General features: G+C 41.6%; 2 protein-coding genes across 9 annotated transcripts in view; one reads left to right on the top strand and one right to left on the bottom strand.

Moving 5' to 3' along the window:
* Positions 1 to 2,935: 2,935 nt before the first annotated feature.
* On the bottom strand, positions 2,936 to 16,442 carry FAM72A (family with sequence similarity 72 member A). 3 transcript variants are annotated; one of them, XM_074322241.1, is made up of 5 exons: positions 16,366 to 16,442; positions 13,447 to 13,716; positions 11,192 to 11,269; positions 7,620 to 7,744; positions 2,936 to 4,117 (listed from the first exon to the last, which is right to left on the bottom strand). In XM_074322241.1, the coding sequence occupies exons 2-5, from the start codon at positions 13,596 to 13,598 to the stop codon at positions 4,023 to 4,025; spliced, it is 450 nt and encodes a 149-aa protein (XP_074178342.1). In that variant the 5' UTR covers positions 13,599 to 13,716; positions 16,366 to 16,442; the 3' UTR covers positions 2,936 to 4,022. The 3 variants fall into 3 exon arrangements, with proteins under 3 accessions (XP_074178342.1, XP_019608023.1, XP_074178343.1); XM_019752464.2 differs by lacking the exon at positions 16,366 to 16,442 and having other exon boundaries at positions 13,447 to 14,870; XM_074322242.1 differs by lacking the exons at positions 13,447 to 13,716; positions 16,366 to 16,442 and adding an exon at positions 13,132 to 13,425.
* SRGAP2 (SLIT-ROBO Rho GTPase activating protein 2) overlaps positions 15,049 to 17,910 on the top strand; it is a 232,774-nt gene continuing 229,912 nt past the window's right edge. For 4 of the 6 annotated variants that reach the window (XM_019752456.2, XM_074322240.1, XM_074322238.1 and 1 more), the window contains exons 1-2: positions 15,050 to 15,189; positions 16,966 to 17,574. In XM_019752456.2, coding sequence (XP_019608015.2) covers positions 17,508 to 17,574 — 67 coding nt within the window. In that variant the 5' untranslated portion in view covers positions 15,050 to 15,189; positions 16,966 to 17,507. Of the gene's footprint in view, positions 15,190 to 16,965; positions 17,575 to 17,910 lie in introns of all 6 variants that reach the window. The other 2 variants (XM_019752457.2, XM_019752460.2) reach the window with 1 other exon arrangement.

Below are 17,910 nucleotides of genomic sequence, written 5' to 3'. Positions count from 1 at the left end.
TTCAGGTTTAGGATTGGTTAGGGAAGTAGGAAAGAACCCTAAACTAAGATGAGAAGACACACATTCGAGTTTAAATTCTTCTAACTCTCTGGGTGTTGAGACTGAGGTTTTCTTTCTTAATTTGTAAAATGGGAATAACTTCCAAGGTTTTCCTGAGGATTAAGTTAAGGTGCATGTGAAAGCTCATAATAAACTTTAAAGGGATATACAAACACATGATATTATTGATTTTTATCTCAGTAAGTTTATCCGTTGGATAACAATAAAATGATTCTATGAGAGTCTAGGAAAAAAGAATATTTAGCTAAAGATTTAAGTACTAAAAATATTCAACCCCAGAGGTACCACAGACATAGACTAATTTTTTCCATCTGTGTAGTTTAGGGTAGATTTGGCATACACTCAATACCAGGCAAGAAAGAAACTATGGTTTAGGCTGCTTTTACAGTTTTAAAAAAAAAAAAGCAGAAAAGGAAACTATTTCCTTTTATAAGCATGAATGCTAAAATAGGGAAAGCCTTCATTGAGTAATTCACCATGGAAGCAAGACTATTTAATCCATAGACACTCTCTTACATCTCCTCACTCCCCATTTATGTTCTAATTAGTTAGTTGTTTTATATATCATGATTTACATATAATGGCCACCTCCTCGTTAAAAAAGAAAAAAGAAATATAGGTTATTCTTTGTCAGCTACATGTGAGTCAGAGGTCAAAAGAGCAGTTCTTTGTGGGGTAATCTCCCCAGATTAGTAATATTTAAAGACCTGATTTTCAGAGTCAGGGATTATTCAAAATATTAAGGTTTTGAGATTAGGTCCCACTCAAGATGCCTCAACAGAGCCTGCGTTTGAGGTTGAGAAACTGACTTGAGGAAAAAAGATAAAGGAGCAGGAAAAAAAAAAAGAAAAAGAAAAAGAAAAAGAAAGCCATAGTGGGAAAGTCTGATGACTCACTGTCCCTTCCTTGAACTTTAGGAATGACAAGATGGAAGAGGGAAAAAAGGCAGTGTTCCACTGCAGACCAGATGTTTCATGAAAGACAAGAAATTCAGGGAACTTAAAGACTTATATGTCCTTAGGCTAAAAGCAATAAATATAATTTCTATAGTCAAATTGTTAAATGCATCAAAGAAAGGACACCAGGAAAACTAAACTTGATTATACTTTACCGTCAGTGCTATCACCCTAAGTCTCATCATTTTATTCTCCTACCTAAGAATCTCAATAACTCGACACTGCTGCTGGAGCATGTGTAAACTTAGAATGCCATAGAACATTCTTCATAACATGATCCCAACCTTCCTTGTTAGCTTCATCTTCTAATTAATTCTCATTACATATCTTGGAAGGTATAAGAGACCACCTGTAATTTACCAAATAAGCCAGATACTTTTAAATAGTGGTCCATTTCTTTACACTATTCTCTCTGCCCGGGACTCTCATTCCAGCTGGCAAACCCTTAATTGTGCTTCAAAGCCTGGCTCAAGTATCATTTCTTCTCTGTCGCTTTCTCAACTCCCACTCTTTCCTACTACTCAAAATGGTTGTTCTTTCATCTACAGAGTCATTGATTAAGCATGCCTTTGTTAAATCACTTAACTCAATGCATTAAATTGACTCATAGGGCTCAATCGTCTCCCCAGCCTACTGCATACTCCATGAAGGCAAGTGTGAGCCTGTCATTGTGCAATTCTCGGCACACCATAGGAGCATAATGCAGTTTTGTTGAATAAAATCAAATATTAGAAGAGGACCAAAGCATAAATAGATTTTCTAGGCCTAGGAATTGTGCTAGGACTAGAAAGTGTATGCTAAATCCACACATGTGATTCTGTTTTTGGTCTTACCAGAGTGCATCTAATTTGCTTTTATTAAAAAAAGTGCCAGAAATATATTTCTCTAGATAAAATATTATTAATCCATTTTCGGCTTAGAATTGGCCTTCTCATAACCCAGTTAACCAAAAGGTATCTGAGTGATTTGAAATATTCTCCATCTGGAGTGGAATCACATTTGGGGCTTGCTTCAATCAGTGTACCTCTGTCTCACTTTTGCTCTTCAAAGAGCTCCTCAGTCAACCATAGCCTTTGAAGGCACGTGCAGAACGGAAACCAGATGAACTCTGTTGAATTATAAACTTGCCACATTCTCTACTCTAGCATTAAACTTACCTTCTCAGTTGAACAAGTTAACTGAAACATTATATAATGTAGTATCAATTTTTTAAAAAATCGTATCCATTATGTCACCTTGTTTCAGAGTCTTTAAGAGAGATTAAAGGGGGAAAAATCCCAAATTGAGAAACAAATTGTTCCACTCATCCCTTTGGTTCTTTTGATGACCTTCTGGCAGTGCTGATGGTCAGTTGAAGACTTCTGGAAAAGTTTTCTAGGTACTAGCATTTCTGAAGCATCATTTATCTTGATTTACAGCAAATAATTCTGTCAATGCCCACAGGTCTTTTACCCTAAGACCCAGTATGAGTTTGTTCAACATTGAAACTAGTCACTAAGCCCTCACCTAGGGTACATAACATAGTAGTTGTTATCCAGCATCTCTCTTGGCTAAATAAAATCATAGCTGATGCATCTCTGAAGGTGCACAGGGTGACAGCATAAAGATGACAGCAGGAGCTCTGGAGTCTGTCTGTCTGTCTGAGTTTCGATCTGGCCAAATCTCTGACCTGTTCTGTGACCTCGGACAAGCTACTTCACCTCTCTATGCTTCACCTGTCTTATCAGTAAAAAAAGAATAATAATGGTACCTATCTGGCATGGGTTGCTTGTGTGGAATAAGTGAATTAAATGTGTAAAGCATTTAGAACAGTATCCGGTACACAGTAAGCACTCAATAAATGTTAGCTCTTGTATTCTATACTTTTATATTTTTAAGTTAACAAAGTGGGTACAATAAAAAAATTAAACGAAGGCCGGTCATTTTTAGAACAAAACTTTATTTACAACACTCAGTCTGTTTTGGTATCACTACTGACAAAATGCCTGCAGCTGAGATATTAGTTAAGGCGATACATTGATTTTAGCTACACATAAAACCAGAATCCAACATTATCCCAGTTTCCTATCCCATGTGGCTCTGAATGCAGCTTAAAAAAAAGAACAAACTCTCTTTATAATGTACAATGGCTTAAGCAAACCACTTCTTTAGTTTTTTGTTTTTTTTTCCCCCTATTTAAGGGCTGGAACTGAGATTACTCATCTAAAATTTGCTATTTACGGAGAAAGCCTGAGAGAATGGGATGACTTAAAGACAGAGATTTAGTTGATCTGACTTTCATAACATCTGGCTGTATGACTTTAGAAGAATTTAAATGAGTAATATTGGTAAACAGTACACATTGATAATTTTCTGACAAATTCATTTATCTAACATTATGTTGAGGAATGAAGAAAATTTCTCCATACATTTCAAAATTTATTCTATTTAATAATTCACAGTCTTGTTCCATGTTAAAGTAGTTATCACCGATATAACATGATAAGCAGCACTCATAGAAACCCAATAGTCTGTTTTTAAAGATTCCCTGTCAAGCTTTAATTCCAAGTTGAGATTCCCATATGTATGCATGGTTATATGCATGGATTTATGCATGTATATATGCATTGTTGATATATGTGTGGGTACTAATGCCCCTTTTCCTGAATGTAAAATGATGGTATCTGGCATCTAGTTGTAAGAAAAACTTCACCAGATTGGGAGGTAGATAGCTGAGTGACACATGAAAGAATCTTCTATCTGAATTTAAGAATACACTTGTACTGGGCAGAGGGACAGAGAAAGGAAGAGGAAGAAGTAGAAATAGAAGAAAAAAAGTACATTGGCTCAAATTAAACTCAGGTAATTAATTTAAGACAGCAAATAAATAAATCAAAAAATGCCCCATTTTTGTTTCCAAAAAAAGAAATCACTGGTAAATCCTTACTAACAATTTTAAAGTTGATCCATTAATATACATTTTAAATCAGAAAAAGTTTGAGTATTATATCTGCCATAATTCTATATTCATCTAATACACTCCTCTGCTGAGATGTCTGACCCATCTTCATCTGTACTCTCTTCTATCTCTGGCAAGTTGCCCCAAAGTAGGAAGTTAACGCCTGAAAATAAAAGGTCATAAAGTCAGTTGGTGCTAACTACTGTTACAACTCAGATCATGATATAGAAAAACTTGTATGTTAACATTCTTATATTAAACCATAGTTAGCAGTAAAGAGAAAAACTATGAAAGAAAGTGCCACAAATAAATTTATCTAATATTATTCATCTAAGACATAAACATTCTTTAAACTCTTTTAAGCAACGGCTTGAATTCTAGAATCTGGGAACTCAAAAGGATCTCAGGAGTCCATTCACTCAAACCTTGCCTCCAGCTGTATTGTGCCATAATCACTCTACAATGATAATTTTCAAATCCATTTTAATTTTTAAGAATAGAGTTCTCACAAGATCCTTTTAGATTAAGTGTTTCTTTGGACGGTGCAAGGAAAAGGCCTGAATTGGTATCCTCATCTCCTCGATAAATACGGAAGTAGTTGGTTCCTTTTTCTGATTTAAAGCTCCAGCAAGGTTCTGGAGCCAGTTATTAATCTTTGATATATGTGGGTTTTAGTCCAGAGGCCATTAAGGTAGGTAGAACTGTAAACTTTAGGACCAGGTTATAGCTGTCAATACAATACCCCAAACAACAATCTAAAGCCTCATTGTGAAAGGACAGTCAGGTTACATATTGAAGAATCCAGCATTTGGCCAGATCTTATACTGGTAGTATAAGACCACATATATGGTAGACAGTAATGAGATGTTTTTTCCTGGGCATGTACTATATTGTAACTTGAAAGTACTAAACTGAAAACAAACAAAAAAACAAAAAACCATTATTAATTGACCTCTAGGAAAACCAATGAAGTCCAACAAGAAAACAAATCTTAAGCTGTCCAGTTGTCAGTGTGGGCACAAGGCGAACTCAGCAACTCTGGATGCCTCCTCCACACAGAGTGAGAGCGGCCACAGGGTGGAATGGAAGGAGCCAGGGTTTGGAGATTTGGTTTGAATCTCCCAGTACACCGTTTTGTTTTTCTTTTACTACAAAGGCATATAACCACAGACTACATATTATTGTTTTGTGTATTTAAATTTTTTACAGTATGGTATTGTATATATCTTTTCTAATTTGCTGTTTTTATTAAACATTCTATTTTTGGGATATACCTATGTCCATATGTGTAGATTTAGCTCATTTCTTTTTATTTCTATAGCGTATTCCATGTGAATTAAAACAAATTACATATATGTAAATATATATTTATAGATATATGTAGCAAACATGGCCCATCACTCAGCCTTTCCTTTAACTGCCCATTTTGCACAGGTGCCCAAGGAGACATGTATAAGAACGTGCACTGCTGCATTGTTGAAACAGTAGAAACAATCAACTGTCTGTCTTAGATGACATATTGGAATCTAATTAGGCAAGAAGTTAGCATCTATTTGATGCATACATATTATTAATAAATTAATTAATAAATTATGATAGAATTTTAGTCAAGGGAAATATTTAATACCAATATGTCATACTAATTATTTAGTAGGAAATATACAACCAATTCTTAAAGGATATTTACATAATACATTTTATATTGTCTGGAGCCATTCAGTTTTGTTATGATATGCATGCCTATCATATTATTTACAGTAATGTTTTGTGTGTTTGAATTGTTTATAATGAAAAACACCTGTTTTCTCCCCAAGAATGAATGGTGTTTTGCTTCTGGTAAGATGGCAATGAAGAGCTGACAGGATCGTAAGAAATTACTAGGCCAAAATCTAAGGGACAATTAGAACCCATAAAGGGCAACAGAGAGCTGAAGTCAATTTGCCTTTGAGGGCATTTGCTAATCCCAGGGAATTTGAACTGAGTTTTCCCAAGCCTCCTCAGGAAAGTTTTGGGAAATCAGGTCTACATGTGTAGGCTAACCTAGAACATAGACTTTTTGATGCCCTTTCAGTCTAAACATTCTAGAATTTTATAAAGCTTGGGTAAGTATTCCTTTGAAGCTGCTCGTTCAGGTGTTTCAAGGACAGTTCCAACAGCCATGAGAAATCGTTTTTATATCAAGCATCTAGAAAATTCTTCTTTAAATCACAATATTAGAGTTACAAAGGAGAAGTTTGATATTCTTGGAGTCAATACTCAGAGACGTGAGTAGCTCAGCACAATTGGTTCAAAGAAGAAAAAATAAACTAAGAGATTGGATCTGACAGAAGCAGCACCTTCCTTTCTCTGTTAAGAAGGGAGGAAGGAAATCCTGTGATACATCTGTTTCTCATGGATTAGATTCAATGCAAATGGAAGAATGCTGGACTTTCATCTTTAAAAAATTAACTAATATAAAAAAGTAAATAAAAATTGAAAAATCTCCACCCTGTGTTTTGAATTGTATGAAGCAGAAAAAATAATATCAAAGTAGAAACTTCCTTTAATGTGTCCCATGAGCAACACAAATATGAAACTGGAAACCTAATTTAGGAGCTTATATCTCACTTAGGGGAGTTCAGATAAGTCTGCTCAAAAATGGCCTTCTTAACATACTAGAGTCTTAAATTGAGACCCAAATGATGGGTTCAGAGCCACAATTGAACACCAGGTGATTAAAAAAAAACAAAAACAATCTGAGTCTATAAAAACCCAAGCATAATTGGAGGGTCTAAAGAACCTGACAACCTAGCTTACAATTCGTGATCTTTTAGTCAGTGAAAACAAATCATACTTAAAAAAAGGAATGTATTTTAAGTTCTGAAGAAGATTAAAACGTACATCTAAAAACTTGAGTGTTAGTGCCAACTTGGATTGTCAAGTTCCTTAAAATTGGTCTGTAAACTAAAGTTCTATAAACTTCAGTTCCCACTAAAAAAGTTCCACTAAACGTCAACTTGGTCTGTTGTGTAAATAGATATTAAATATTGAGAACATGTGTCCTATAACAAAACTGAATGGCTCCAGACAATATAAAACGTATTATGTAAATATCCTTTAAGAACTGGTTGTATATTTCCTACTAAATAATTAGTATAACATGTTGGTATTAAATATTTCCCTTGACTAAAATTCTATAATTTATTAATACAGATGTTAAAATGTCCGTTTTTATCCTAAATAATATAACCAAATAGAGTGGTTACCTACTCATCTTTCCTCCCAACTTCCCACAATCCCAGCCTCCCCTCTCCCTTTCTTACACACACACACACACACACACACACACAATTGACTATCAAATCTAAAATCTTCCAAAATTCTCTGGAGTCAAAATATGTATCAAGGCAGCAATTTAGAGCAATTAAAATATCAATTTAAAAAGGCTATGAAATCCAGCCAAGTTTGAGGCTCTTCAATACAATGATGATAAAAGAAATGGCAATGAATTTTGGCTAGTAGTTTCCATAAGTGAATGTTTGGGATAAAAGGATTGACTCTTCACCCTAGTGGATCCAACCCACGTAGGAAGGTCTCAGAGGGAATCCTGAAATGATCTATTGGGAGTTTCACTCAGGTATTGATATACAAATGTTAGAGGAAGGGCTGAGTCAATTGTTTCTTACCAGTAGAGTCTAGTCTGTTAATACCATAAACTGCCTGGCTGTGAAACATCCAGAAGTGTCCATTGTTACAGGAAAGAAGGCAGGAACAACATGGAACAATCACATGATAACCTACGATGTTCCCACTAAAAAAGAAAGTAAATATTATTAGATACCATGTAATACCTGGCCATGTAAGCATTTTTATGTGCTAATGTAAGTAGATGACATAAAGACCTCATTTCCTCCTGATGTATTGCTGGGATCTTTGGGATGAGAGTTACTCTGATAATAGTTACAGTTCTATCTATAGTCAAGTAGGAAAATAGTCTTCAAGTGAAATAATACTAACACATTCTCCACTTCTTTGCTGGTATTATTTTATTCATTTTCCCTTCAGAAGCCAGGTTCTAGATGCTACAAGTTTGTCATTTGTTGTGTAAAACACCCAAAATTGATGTGCAGTACAGATAAAATATATTAAATAAATTCAGATCTGTGGGTAAAAGGTTTTTGCTATTTCCAGAACTGTGGCAAGTTGGGTTCTTATATGTTCTAGTTCCATGCCAGCACCTAAAAACTGTTTCAACAGATGGAGGAGTAGGAAGACAGCATGAACCCCTAGAAACCAAACACAAGCTGGCTGTTCTAATTTTAGTTTCAGTGTTTCTGTAGGAATTCAGAAGTAAAGCAAATCCACAGCCTGTAGAGAAAGTTGCAGAAGTTTTTGATATCTTTAGGATTATCCATCTGATTACAGGTACTTTGCTTTCCACAGGTTGTTTTTTTTTCCTATGTGGTTACTATTAAATAGAGTGAATATACAGAGAATGTTTTAGTTAGTGCTTTACAAAAACAAAAATGACAACATGAACCGCTTATACCTTGAGTTGTAAAAATTCTTATTATAGCTTGTTCTCACCCTGTGAGATGTGGGAGTCGGTCATTTTTGTGAGGCCCTGCAAAAAATGCTATAAAAGATACCAGCCCACCTAAAATATGTCTTCTAATCATAATCTGCTTGAAAGGGAAACAAATGAAAACAAAAGTTGTTCTTGGACTAGGACTGACAGTTATTTGTAAGACTAGATTGTAAGAGGGTGGCCGGTTAGCACAGTTGGTTAAGAGCATGGTGCTGGTAGCACTAAGACTAGATTGCAGGAGTAAATTCTAGGGCTTTAATTACCGCCTGTATTCATTCACTCATTCAACTAATGTTTATTGAGCAGGTATTATGTGTTAGGTACTATTCTAGGTTCTAGGAATATAAGGGTTTTGTTCTCATGGAACTAACATTCTAGTAGGGACACATCAGATCATTTTGTTCCCTTGTTAAAAACTCTTCAATGGCTTCCCATTTGCCAAAAATGAAAACAAATCCCTTCATACCAACGTCTAGATCTGTGCCGTCCAAATGTGGCTATTGAGCTCTTGAAATTTGGCCAGCTTGAACTGAAATCTGCTGTTAAGTATAAAACATATACCAGATTTTAAAGACTACGAATAAAAATAAAACAAAATATTTCAATAATTTATGTCGGTTACATGTTGAAATGATAATATTTTGGATATATTGGGTTAAGTAACATATAATTAAAATTAATTTCACCTGTTTCTTTTTATTTTTTAAATAGAGATTTTTTACTAGAAAATTTTAAATTCCATATGCAGCTTGCATTATTTCTATTGGACAGCGCTGCTCCAGATGATTTGTATTTTGACTAGGACTCTAATCTACTCATTCCACTCTCCACTGATGCTCACAATGTCTCAGCCACACTGTCATCATCTTTTTATTCATTGAACATGCTAAGCTTTTTCTTGCCTTGTGTTCTCTGCACTTGCTGTTCCCTCTACCTAGAACATTCTTCCTCTGGCTCCTTCTCATCCTTTAGGACTCAACTCCTGTGTCACCTTCTCCTGAGAAGGCTTCCCTGACCATGTTCTCTAAAACAGTTCTTACGCTCCCAACCTCTATTATTCTCTATCATTTATTATTATTACTTCCTCTGAAGCACGTCCTACCTTATTCAATATCTTATTTATTTAAATATCTTATTGATTGACTGTGTTCGCATTAGAATATATCGCCCAAGGCCAGTGATTCTGTCTTGTTTATTGCTGTGTCTCCAGCCCCTATAACAATGACTAGCACCTGGTAGGATCTCATTATATAGTTTGAATGAATGAATGAAATTGGCACAAAATAAGAGTTTGCTAACTTAAATTATTAGGATTATAATTTATAATCCAAACCCCATTTAAATGAGAAAATCTCAACCTCCTTTTAAAATGGGACTAATAACACTCAAGTCTACTTCGCAAAAAATAATAGAAATAGCTTTCATTTGTGTTGTAATTTATAGTTTATCAGTCTTTTAACATTCATAATTCATTTGATCTTCACTACAGCTCTATAAGGTAAATATCAGAGATATTTTAATTTATATCTTAAGAAGATAGTTTCTATTTTCTCAAGTTTATCTTCTTAAGAATATAAATTAGGGGCGGCTGGATGGCTCAGTTGGTTAGAGCAGGAGCTCTGAACAACAGGGTTGCCGGTTTGATTCCCACATGGACCAGTGAACTGCGCCCTCCACAACTACCCTGTTTCCCCAAAAATAAGACCTAGCCCGACCATCGCTCTAATGTGTCTTTTGGAGCAAAAATTTATATAAAACCTGGTCTTATTTTACTATAAGACCAGGTCTTATATAATATAATACTATACTATACTATACTATACTATACTATACTATACTATACTATACTACCAGATCTTATATTAATTTTTACTCCTAAAGACGCATTAGAGCTGATGGTCCAGCTAGGTCTTATTTTTGGGGAAATATGGTAGATTGAAGACAACGAGCAGCTGCTGAGCTTCCGGACGGCCAGATGGCTCAGTTGGTTAGAGTGCGAGCTCTCAACAACAAGGTTGCCAGTTCAAAACAGCAACTGGACTTGGAGCTGAGCTGCGCCCTCCACAACTAGATTGAAAGACAACTACTTGGAGCTGATGGGCCCTGGAGAAACACAGTGTTCCCAATAAAAAAAAAAAAAAAAAAAAAAAAAAAATATATATATATATATATATATATAGATACATATATATATGTATATATATATGTATCTACATATATGTATATATATAGATACATATATATGTATCTATATATGTACATACATATAGATACATATATATATAAATTAAATAAGAAAACAGAGGTCAGAGGTTTAGAGGTTTAAGGAGTTTACTCAAGATCACATAGACAGTAAGGGTAGGGTCAGGGCTTGAACCTGATTTTTATGACTGTAAATCCAAATGTTTTTTCCATCTGAACTACGCTGCCTTTTTCCAGAATTAAAGCAGATATTTGTCAATGAACTTTGAAAAATTGTAAAATCGTATACAAATGTGAAGTGTCACAAGATCCTTTTAAGAAATAGCTCTAAGTAACAAATGATGTTTCAATGGCTCATTGCATGGGTTATAACCAGTGCTTGATACAGCCCACTGAACCTTTCTCTCTGCTTTGGTGTCAACATCCATCTAGCAAACCCAGGGCTATCTAGAAAATTGCCATAAATACCATTTTAAACATGCGATGTCCTTCAGTTTACATTTGCAGATTTCAGTGAAATAGCATCTTCCAATTAAGTCCACTGTGCTGGAGAGGTAAAAGTGTAGAGAAAGTCAAATGCACTTTTCAAAAAATGACAAAATACACATAACGTAAAATTACTAACTTAGCCATTTTTAAATGTAGTTCAGAACTGTATAGTGTATTCACATCGTTGTGCAACAAATCTCCAGACCTTTTTCATCTTGTAAAATCGAAACTCTGTCCCTATTAAACAACAACTCCCCATTTCCCTCTTCTTCCAGCCTCTGGTAACTATCATTCTACTTTCTGTTTCTATTAATTTGACTATTTTAGATACCACATACAAGCAGAATCATACAGCATTTGTCTTTCTGTGACTGGCTTATTTTCCCTTAGCATAATATCCTCAAGGTCCACCCATGTTGTAGTATGTGACAGGATAGACTTCCTTTTTAAGGCTGAATAGTATTTTATTGCACACATATACCACATTTTGTTTATTCATTTATTGATAGACTTTTGGATTGCTTCCACCTCTTGGTTATTGTGAATAATGCTGCTAAGAACCTGGGTGTGCACATACCTCTTCTATCCTGCATTAAATTCTTTTGGATATACTCGTATATCCAGAAGTGGGATTGCTGGATCATATGGTAATTCTATTTTCAATTTTTTGAGGAGCTGCTATGCTTTTCCATAGCAGTGACACCATTTTACATTCCCACCAATAGTGCACAAGGGTTCCAATTTTCCCATATCCTTGCTATCAAATGTACTTTTGATTGTGATTTAGTATGAATTTTGTAGTCCCAAAGAGCTGAAAAAGACTCTAAAGTAGAACTACAGTATAGTTTGTAACAGTCAGTTAAGATTTGTGAACTCACCATAAATATGACAAACTTTCCATTTAAAACATCTTATATGTTCATTGATTCACACACATCTTAGCGCATTAATCTATTACCATAATAACCCCTACAAGGAAGAGTAGACAATAGGAAAGACCTGAATCTATTCTAGACTCTGCTCTAACCTCTAACAATTCACATATCTGAGCCCTCCTTATGACTGTCTTGTTACTTACCACAGCAATTGTAAAGATAAATGGGTTTTAATCATAGAACCTTTGCAATAGTAGTTTCCAGCTTTATTGTCTAGTACTTTTTCTTTTTTGCAACACACCACACACACACATACTGAAAATATTAACCCATTTATCTTTGCAATAAATGGCTTTGCCATTAGGCACGACTACACTTAAACCAATTTAGAAAAGATTTCAAGGGAGGAAGAGTCCACAGTTTTGAGTATATTAGAAAAACTTTTTTAAGCTTCTATTTAAAGTATTATGACTATTAGTCTGCCTCCTCTGGATCTGTGTCCAAACAATAGCTAGTTGTTTATCCATATTTTTAATAATTATCCTTTCATTTTCATGATAAAGTTTCAACAAAGGGCTAAATCTAGAAAATCATGTAAGGGCCAGGTTGACTATGGAAAAAGAGAGTACCTTTTAGAGCTAGAAAAAGATACATTTGAGTCAAATAAAGTGGTTATTTTTCCAAATAGAAAGCAGATTCTTAAAGACTGTACACCTAAAAGTGGGTAGCGACTGAAGACAGAATTTAAAAGGATTTAATTATGCAAATGAACGCATGATATCAATAAACTTTTTGGGAGACAAGGATTATTTTAGGGCAAAGTCTCTATTTCGTCTCATAAAAATATATTTAAGTCTCTCATTCCGAGGAAGAGAGAGATTTTTACGAAAAACACAGAATTATATATTGGAATCTGATTCAGCATGCCAATTGCAGTAACGGTAGAGAACTGTGAATGTTTTTTGTTGTAAAACTACAGCTAAAAATGAAAAACGTAAATGACCTCTCCTCTCCAACAGTACAGAAAAGCTTGCTTGAATTTACCCAGAGTCTAGGCCACGGACTTGATCCAGTGAGAGAATGGCTGGGCAGAGCATAGCACCTGGTGTCCAACTTGAGATGTGGTCACATGATTGTAATTGAACCAGAAACATTACATCAGGACTGACCACTCTGGCTAAACCACAGACTTTCTCCAGACAGTCTGCCCACTTAGTTATGCTCCAAGGGGATCATCAGACTGTGGGGAGTGGCTGGAACAACAAAATGATAACCTCCTTGGTGACTCCCAGAGGTCCAGGCCAAACAGCTTCCCCATTTAGTTCAAGGCCACCGTTGCCCGCCACTAGCATGACTTACTTGGTAGGAGGGATGTCTGTGGAGAAAAGGTCTATTTCAGTATCAGCCAGCAAAACAGCCTTCATTCCCCTAGAGCTGAGCACTTGTTTACAGAATTTGCAGCACAGCACGGACACGCACCGGTCCTCGAAACTACAACTGCTGGTAGACATGGCGGCCCGGGAAGGAGGGGGTGCGGGGTTTTGAGAATGGAAACAGGAGCAAGACCCTTCCTAGCTTGATTCCCTCAGGCTGCAAATTAAATTGCGAGATCTCGAGCTTTTCCAAACCCTGAAATCGGGAAGGAAATGAGTTCTGTTCTGTTTTCCCGCGGGATGGTAAAAGTAATATTTATTGAGTAGAAACAGGAGAGAAACAGCAATTTCGGCTTTCCTTTTTTAACTTTCGGGGGAGGGAGTGGAGTTTGAAGCGGGGAGGGCCAAGCTGCAGGAGTCCTCCGGAATTCCTCTATTTTCCCTTCCTCCGGTCTAGAAAGGTCCTCCACTCCGGCTCCCGCCCCGGTAGCAATTCCAGTGGCGTCTCCAGCACAACCTCTTATTTAAAGCTGCTCCTCTCTTAAGCCCCTCCCCCGGGAGTTCCAATTCCTGTCGGACCGCGGGCTAAGCGTCCCTTCCCACGTCTCCTCTGGAAACCTTTCTCTTCCCAAGATCCAGAAATCCCCTCGCTCCCCCCACCGGGACGGCCCCTGCTTGTCCTCCGTCCTCCCGCGACTCCCCTCAGCTCCACTCGCTCGCCGGCCCCGCTTCGCTTCTCTGCCAGCAGCCCCCGGCCCGCGAGCGCGGGCTCACGCGCTGCTCCTCTCGCGTCCCCCTCCCCTTAATTCTCCCTGGTGAATCCCGCCTTCCGCTCCGGAGCGCGCGGCGGTGTTGGTGGGGCGGAATCGAAGTCGCTGTGGGGGTTCAGTCGGCGTTAGGGGCTCTGTCACCGAACACGCCGTTTTTCACGCCCTCTTCCGCTGTCTCGGCCTTTCCAACCCTCTGTCAGTTTGAATTGCCAGCGCAGTGCGCGGATTGGGGGAACTACAGCTCGCCCACGTCCCGTATTGGAAGGCTCGGGAGCCCGCCCCTGACGAGATCTTAGTGGCGAGACGACCGTACGCCCCGCCCCAGTAACGGTGCCCAGATCAGTTCGGCTTTCTGGTTTGCCGATCTTGGCTCCGCTTCCGACCTCATTGGCGGGTTCCGGAGGTTTGGGCGGACCTACTCCAGCACTAGTGAAAGAGGCAAGGATGCCTCTCGTGCCTCCTATTGGAAGACGTTCTACAGTCTCCTCCGGTTTCTACTCTCTATTGGCTAAAATTCTCCGCAACGCCCCTCCTCTCCACCCCGGTCCAATTGGTCGTGCCTTTTCTCAAGAATTTGTGTTTGGTTGTTGATTCCAACTTAATCCCGCCCATCAGTTCTACTTCAGGGTTCCGCCACCGCCTGAGGAGCTTACTCCTGACCACGCCTCGGTAGTGCTAGTCACACCTCCAAGTTTCGCCAGACCCTCCTCCTTATTATTCCTGGCCTCTCGGGATCAGCTATTCCTATTGGTTACAGGCCCCATCGGTCGATAGAAATCGGGCGGTGATTGGCAAGAGGGTGGGTTCTGCTTCCCGGCGGGGTCCTGCAGTGTTGGCGGAGGCTCTTCAGGGGACTAGGGGACCAATCTGCGTAGAAGCGGGTGGCGGGGAAGAGAGGGGAGGAGAGCTCTGAGTGGGAAGCGGAGCCGGGGGCCTGGGACCCGTCGCGTCAGAGCCAGGTAAAGGCTCCTTCCCTCTTCCCTTTCTATTTACCCTCCGCGGGGCTGGACCCTGGCTGAACAAACCCGGGCAGGGACGGAAAGGCGAGGGCGCGGATGCTGCTTACTGCATCGCCTTCGCGGTGCCGCCCGGAATCCCCCCGACCCGCTCCCTCACGACCCTCTCCAAATCTCCGGGTACACCCCGTAATACTTCTGAGGACGGCGTCTCCGCTCTTCACCACACTGCCTGGAGCTCTGCCCTGGCTTGCCGCCGCGCAGCCCGCACCCAGCCCCCTCCCCAAGTCCTCGGCACACGAGCAGCCTTAGTCCACCTCGGGGCAGCCGTCGGTGGCACTACCCGTCACCATCGGCTGCCCTCTAACCCTGTCCCCGAGCTCTGGCAGACGGCCGGGGGACAGCCCTGGACCCAGAAGAATGGGTGTTTCGCCCTGCTTCCGGGGCTCTTCCCGGGCCCTAGCCCCCGGCCTGCCCCGAATGGCTCCTCGTCGCACCCTCCCGTTCCCAGAACCATATGTGGGTCCCCAAAGTTGCTAACATCCTGCGTTCCACGAAACCCCGCGGCCCACGGTAGTCTCCTAACTCGCCCCCCCGCCCCTCCGCCCGTACCCTTGCCCTCTCGCGGTCTTCTAAGCGTGTGCGACAGCTCCGGTTATCCCTGGCTCCCGTGCAGCCTTAGCACCCCACCTCTCAGCCCCCTCCCCGCTTCCTGCCCGCGTGAACCACCAGGCCTCCTCTGCTCGGTTTTCCTCGCTCTGTGTGGCCCTTTCTCCGGGCGCGAGAAGTGGGAGACACGGGCAGGAGCCTCCTCCTCCCGGCGCGAAGGGGGAAAGGGGCGGCCAAGGAGGGAGGGTGGCCGCTGCGGCACGCCGGGGAGCAAGGCGCACAGCTCTGCGCTCCAGCCTGCTTCCCTCCCGCCTTCCGGCCAGGGCCGGGGCGGGATCTCCTCCCGCACCTCCTGGTGCGAGGAATCGGGACTGCGACCCTCACCAACCCCTCCCCCAAGCCTGGGATTGGGTGCGGTATCTAGGATCTCTGGGCTTGGGTGACAAAAAATATCGGGGGTGGCATTTAGAGTCACTCTCGTCCCTGGCTTGGGGCAGGAGACGGCTGCTTTCCGCCCCCCCCGCCCCCCCCAGCTTCCCGGTTTTCCCGACTCCGACCCTCGCCTCTAACCGGTTTCCTGCTTCTGCAGACCACATTGTTTTCCTGGATGTGTCCCGTGCGGAGCTGGCTTTTTCCTGCAGATCTCCTCCCCCCCCACCCCAAACATTTTGCTGCCAGTAACCAAAAACAAAACAACTGGGAGGAGGGGCGGGAGGGGAAGAAAAGTTGTGCCCGGGTGGCTTGTCCCTTCCCGGCTTTGATCCCCTTTGATGTCCCGCGAGTTGCCCGGCTGGGGGTCAGGGGCCGCGTCGGAGGCAGGGCCGGGAGGGCTCTTTCTGGCTGGCCGCTGCCCAGCGCTGGCTCCAGAGGGCTCCGGAGGCCTTCGAGGTGTCGCAGTCCCCGCCCGGAGTCCCGCGTTCCCGCCGCAGTGTCCCCACCCGAAGCCAGTTTAGGCGGCTGCTCCAAAGTGTTTTCTTTCAGCCTGAAAACCAAATCCGGTGGGAGCTGCCTTCCTCCCCATCTTGCCGCGCCTAGCTATCCCGGCCGGGCGGCGTTTGGAGATGAATGGGCCGCGGCGGGACCTGGAACGTCGTCCCCTACCCCACCCCCGCTGCGATTAGGATCTGCGCCGGGGCTAATCGCCCCCTCCCCTTTTCCCTGCATTTATAGGCAAGTGAACTGGAGCAAACGACTTCCGATCCAGTCCGAGCTGCTGCGGCTCCCGTTTGGGATTTGGTTTGCAGCATCTTCGAGCCTGTGCAACAAAAAACCGCGAAGCACGCCCAGCCCTCCCGCGGCACCCTAATACGCACCCATTCCCTCCCGGGGACACAGCTGGGCGCGTCCACACCCCCGCAACCCCACACCATGTTGTGCGGAAGGACTTGCACTCCCCGCCTGTGTCGTTGATGTCAGACCCCAGGCCAGCCTCCGGGCGCTGCAGTTCTCCCGGCTAATGCTGAGCCTGCGGCTCCGGCTCTAGCACAGGAACCAGCCGTCACCGCGCCCGGCCCCAGCGCTCACCGTCTGCATGTGCCCTCCGTAGCCGCCCGCCCAGCCCGCAGCCCGCGCTCCCCGGAGCGCTGGAGACCACCGCGGGGGACCCCTTCTGCCCTCGGGAGAAGCAGTCTTGGAGGTATTGATTTCGGTGGTTGGATTTTTCCCGTGGATCTATCAATTGACAATTCGAATTTGGAAGAAAGAAGGAAAACATGACGTCTCCAGCCAAATTCAAAAAGGATAAGGAGATCATAGCAGAGTACGATACTCAGGTCAAAGGTAAGGGCTTGGAAAAATAGCATAACGCATATGATCTGTGGACCATTGAGGCATGTTTTTCCATCCTGATTTGCAGGAGGTTCATTTCTTTGGGTGGAGCAGGTGGGGGCAGGTCGACCCCAGAGGTGGTTTCATTCGTAGGTCTGAGCCTCTGAGGGATGGGCCGTGCCAGGGGCTACAAGCTCAGGGAGGGGATTTTTCGGAGTGGGCTTTAGGGTTTGCTCCTGTAGGGCTAGCCATTATTTTGGCAGCCCTTTCCCTCAGGCTGGATAGGGTGGGGGGGAGGGGCAGGAGATTCTTGGAGAGTGAAAGGCGGCAATTTGCCTCTGGTTGTCT

Source organism: Rhinolophus sinicus, linkage group LG17 (assembly GCF_036562045.2).
Source record: "Rhinolophus sinicus isolate RSC01 linkage group LG17, ASM3656204v1, whole genome shotgun sequence".
NCBI classification, from domain to species: domain Eukaryota; kingdom Metazoa; phylum Chordata; class Mammalia; order Chiroptera; family Rhinolophidae; genus Rhinolophus; species Rhinolophus sinicus.
This window is presented reverse-complemented; position numbering and strand designations above follow the sequence as displayed.

Bases quoted from the DNA above. Each gene is read 5' to 3' on its own strand.
- FAM72A (XM_074322241.1), bottom strand. From the start codon at position 13,598: ATGTCTACCAGCAGTTGTAGTTTCGAGGACCGGTGCGTGTCCGTGCTG. The intron at 11,270-13,446 runs GTAAGTCATGCT...TTACCTCTCCAG, and splicing joins ACAGACATCCCTCCTACCAA to CACAGTGGACTTAATTGGAA. The intron at 4,118-7,619 runs GTAAGAAACAAT...TTTTATTTTCAG, and splicing joins TAACAGACTAGACTCTACTG to GCGTTAACTTCCTACTTTGG.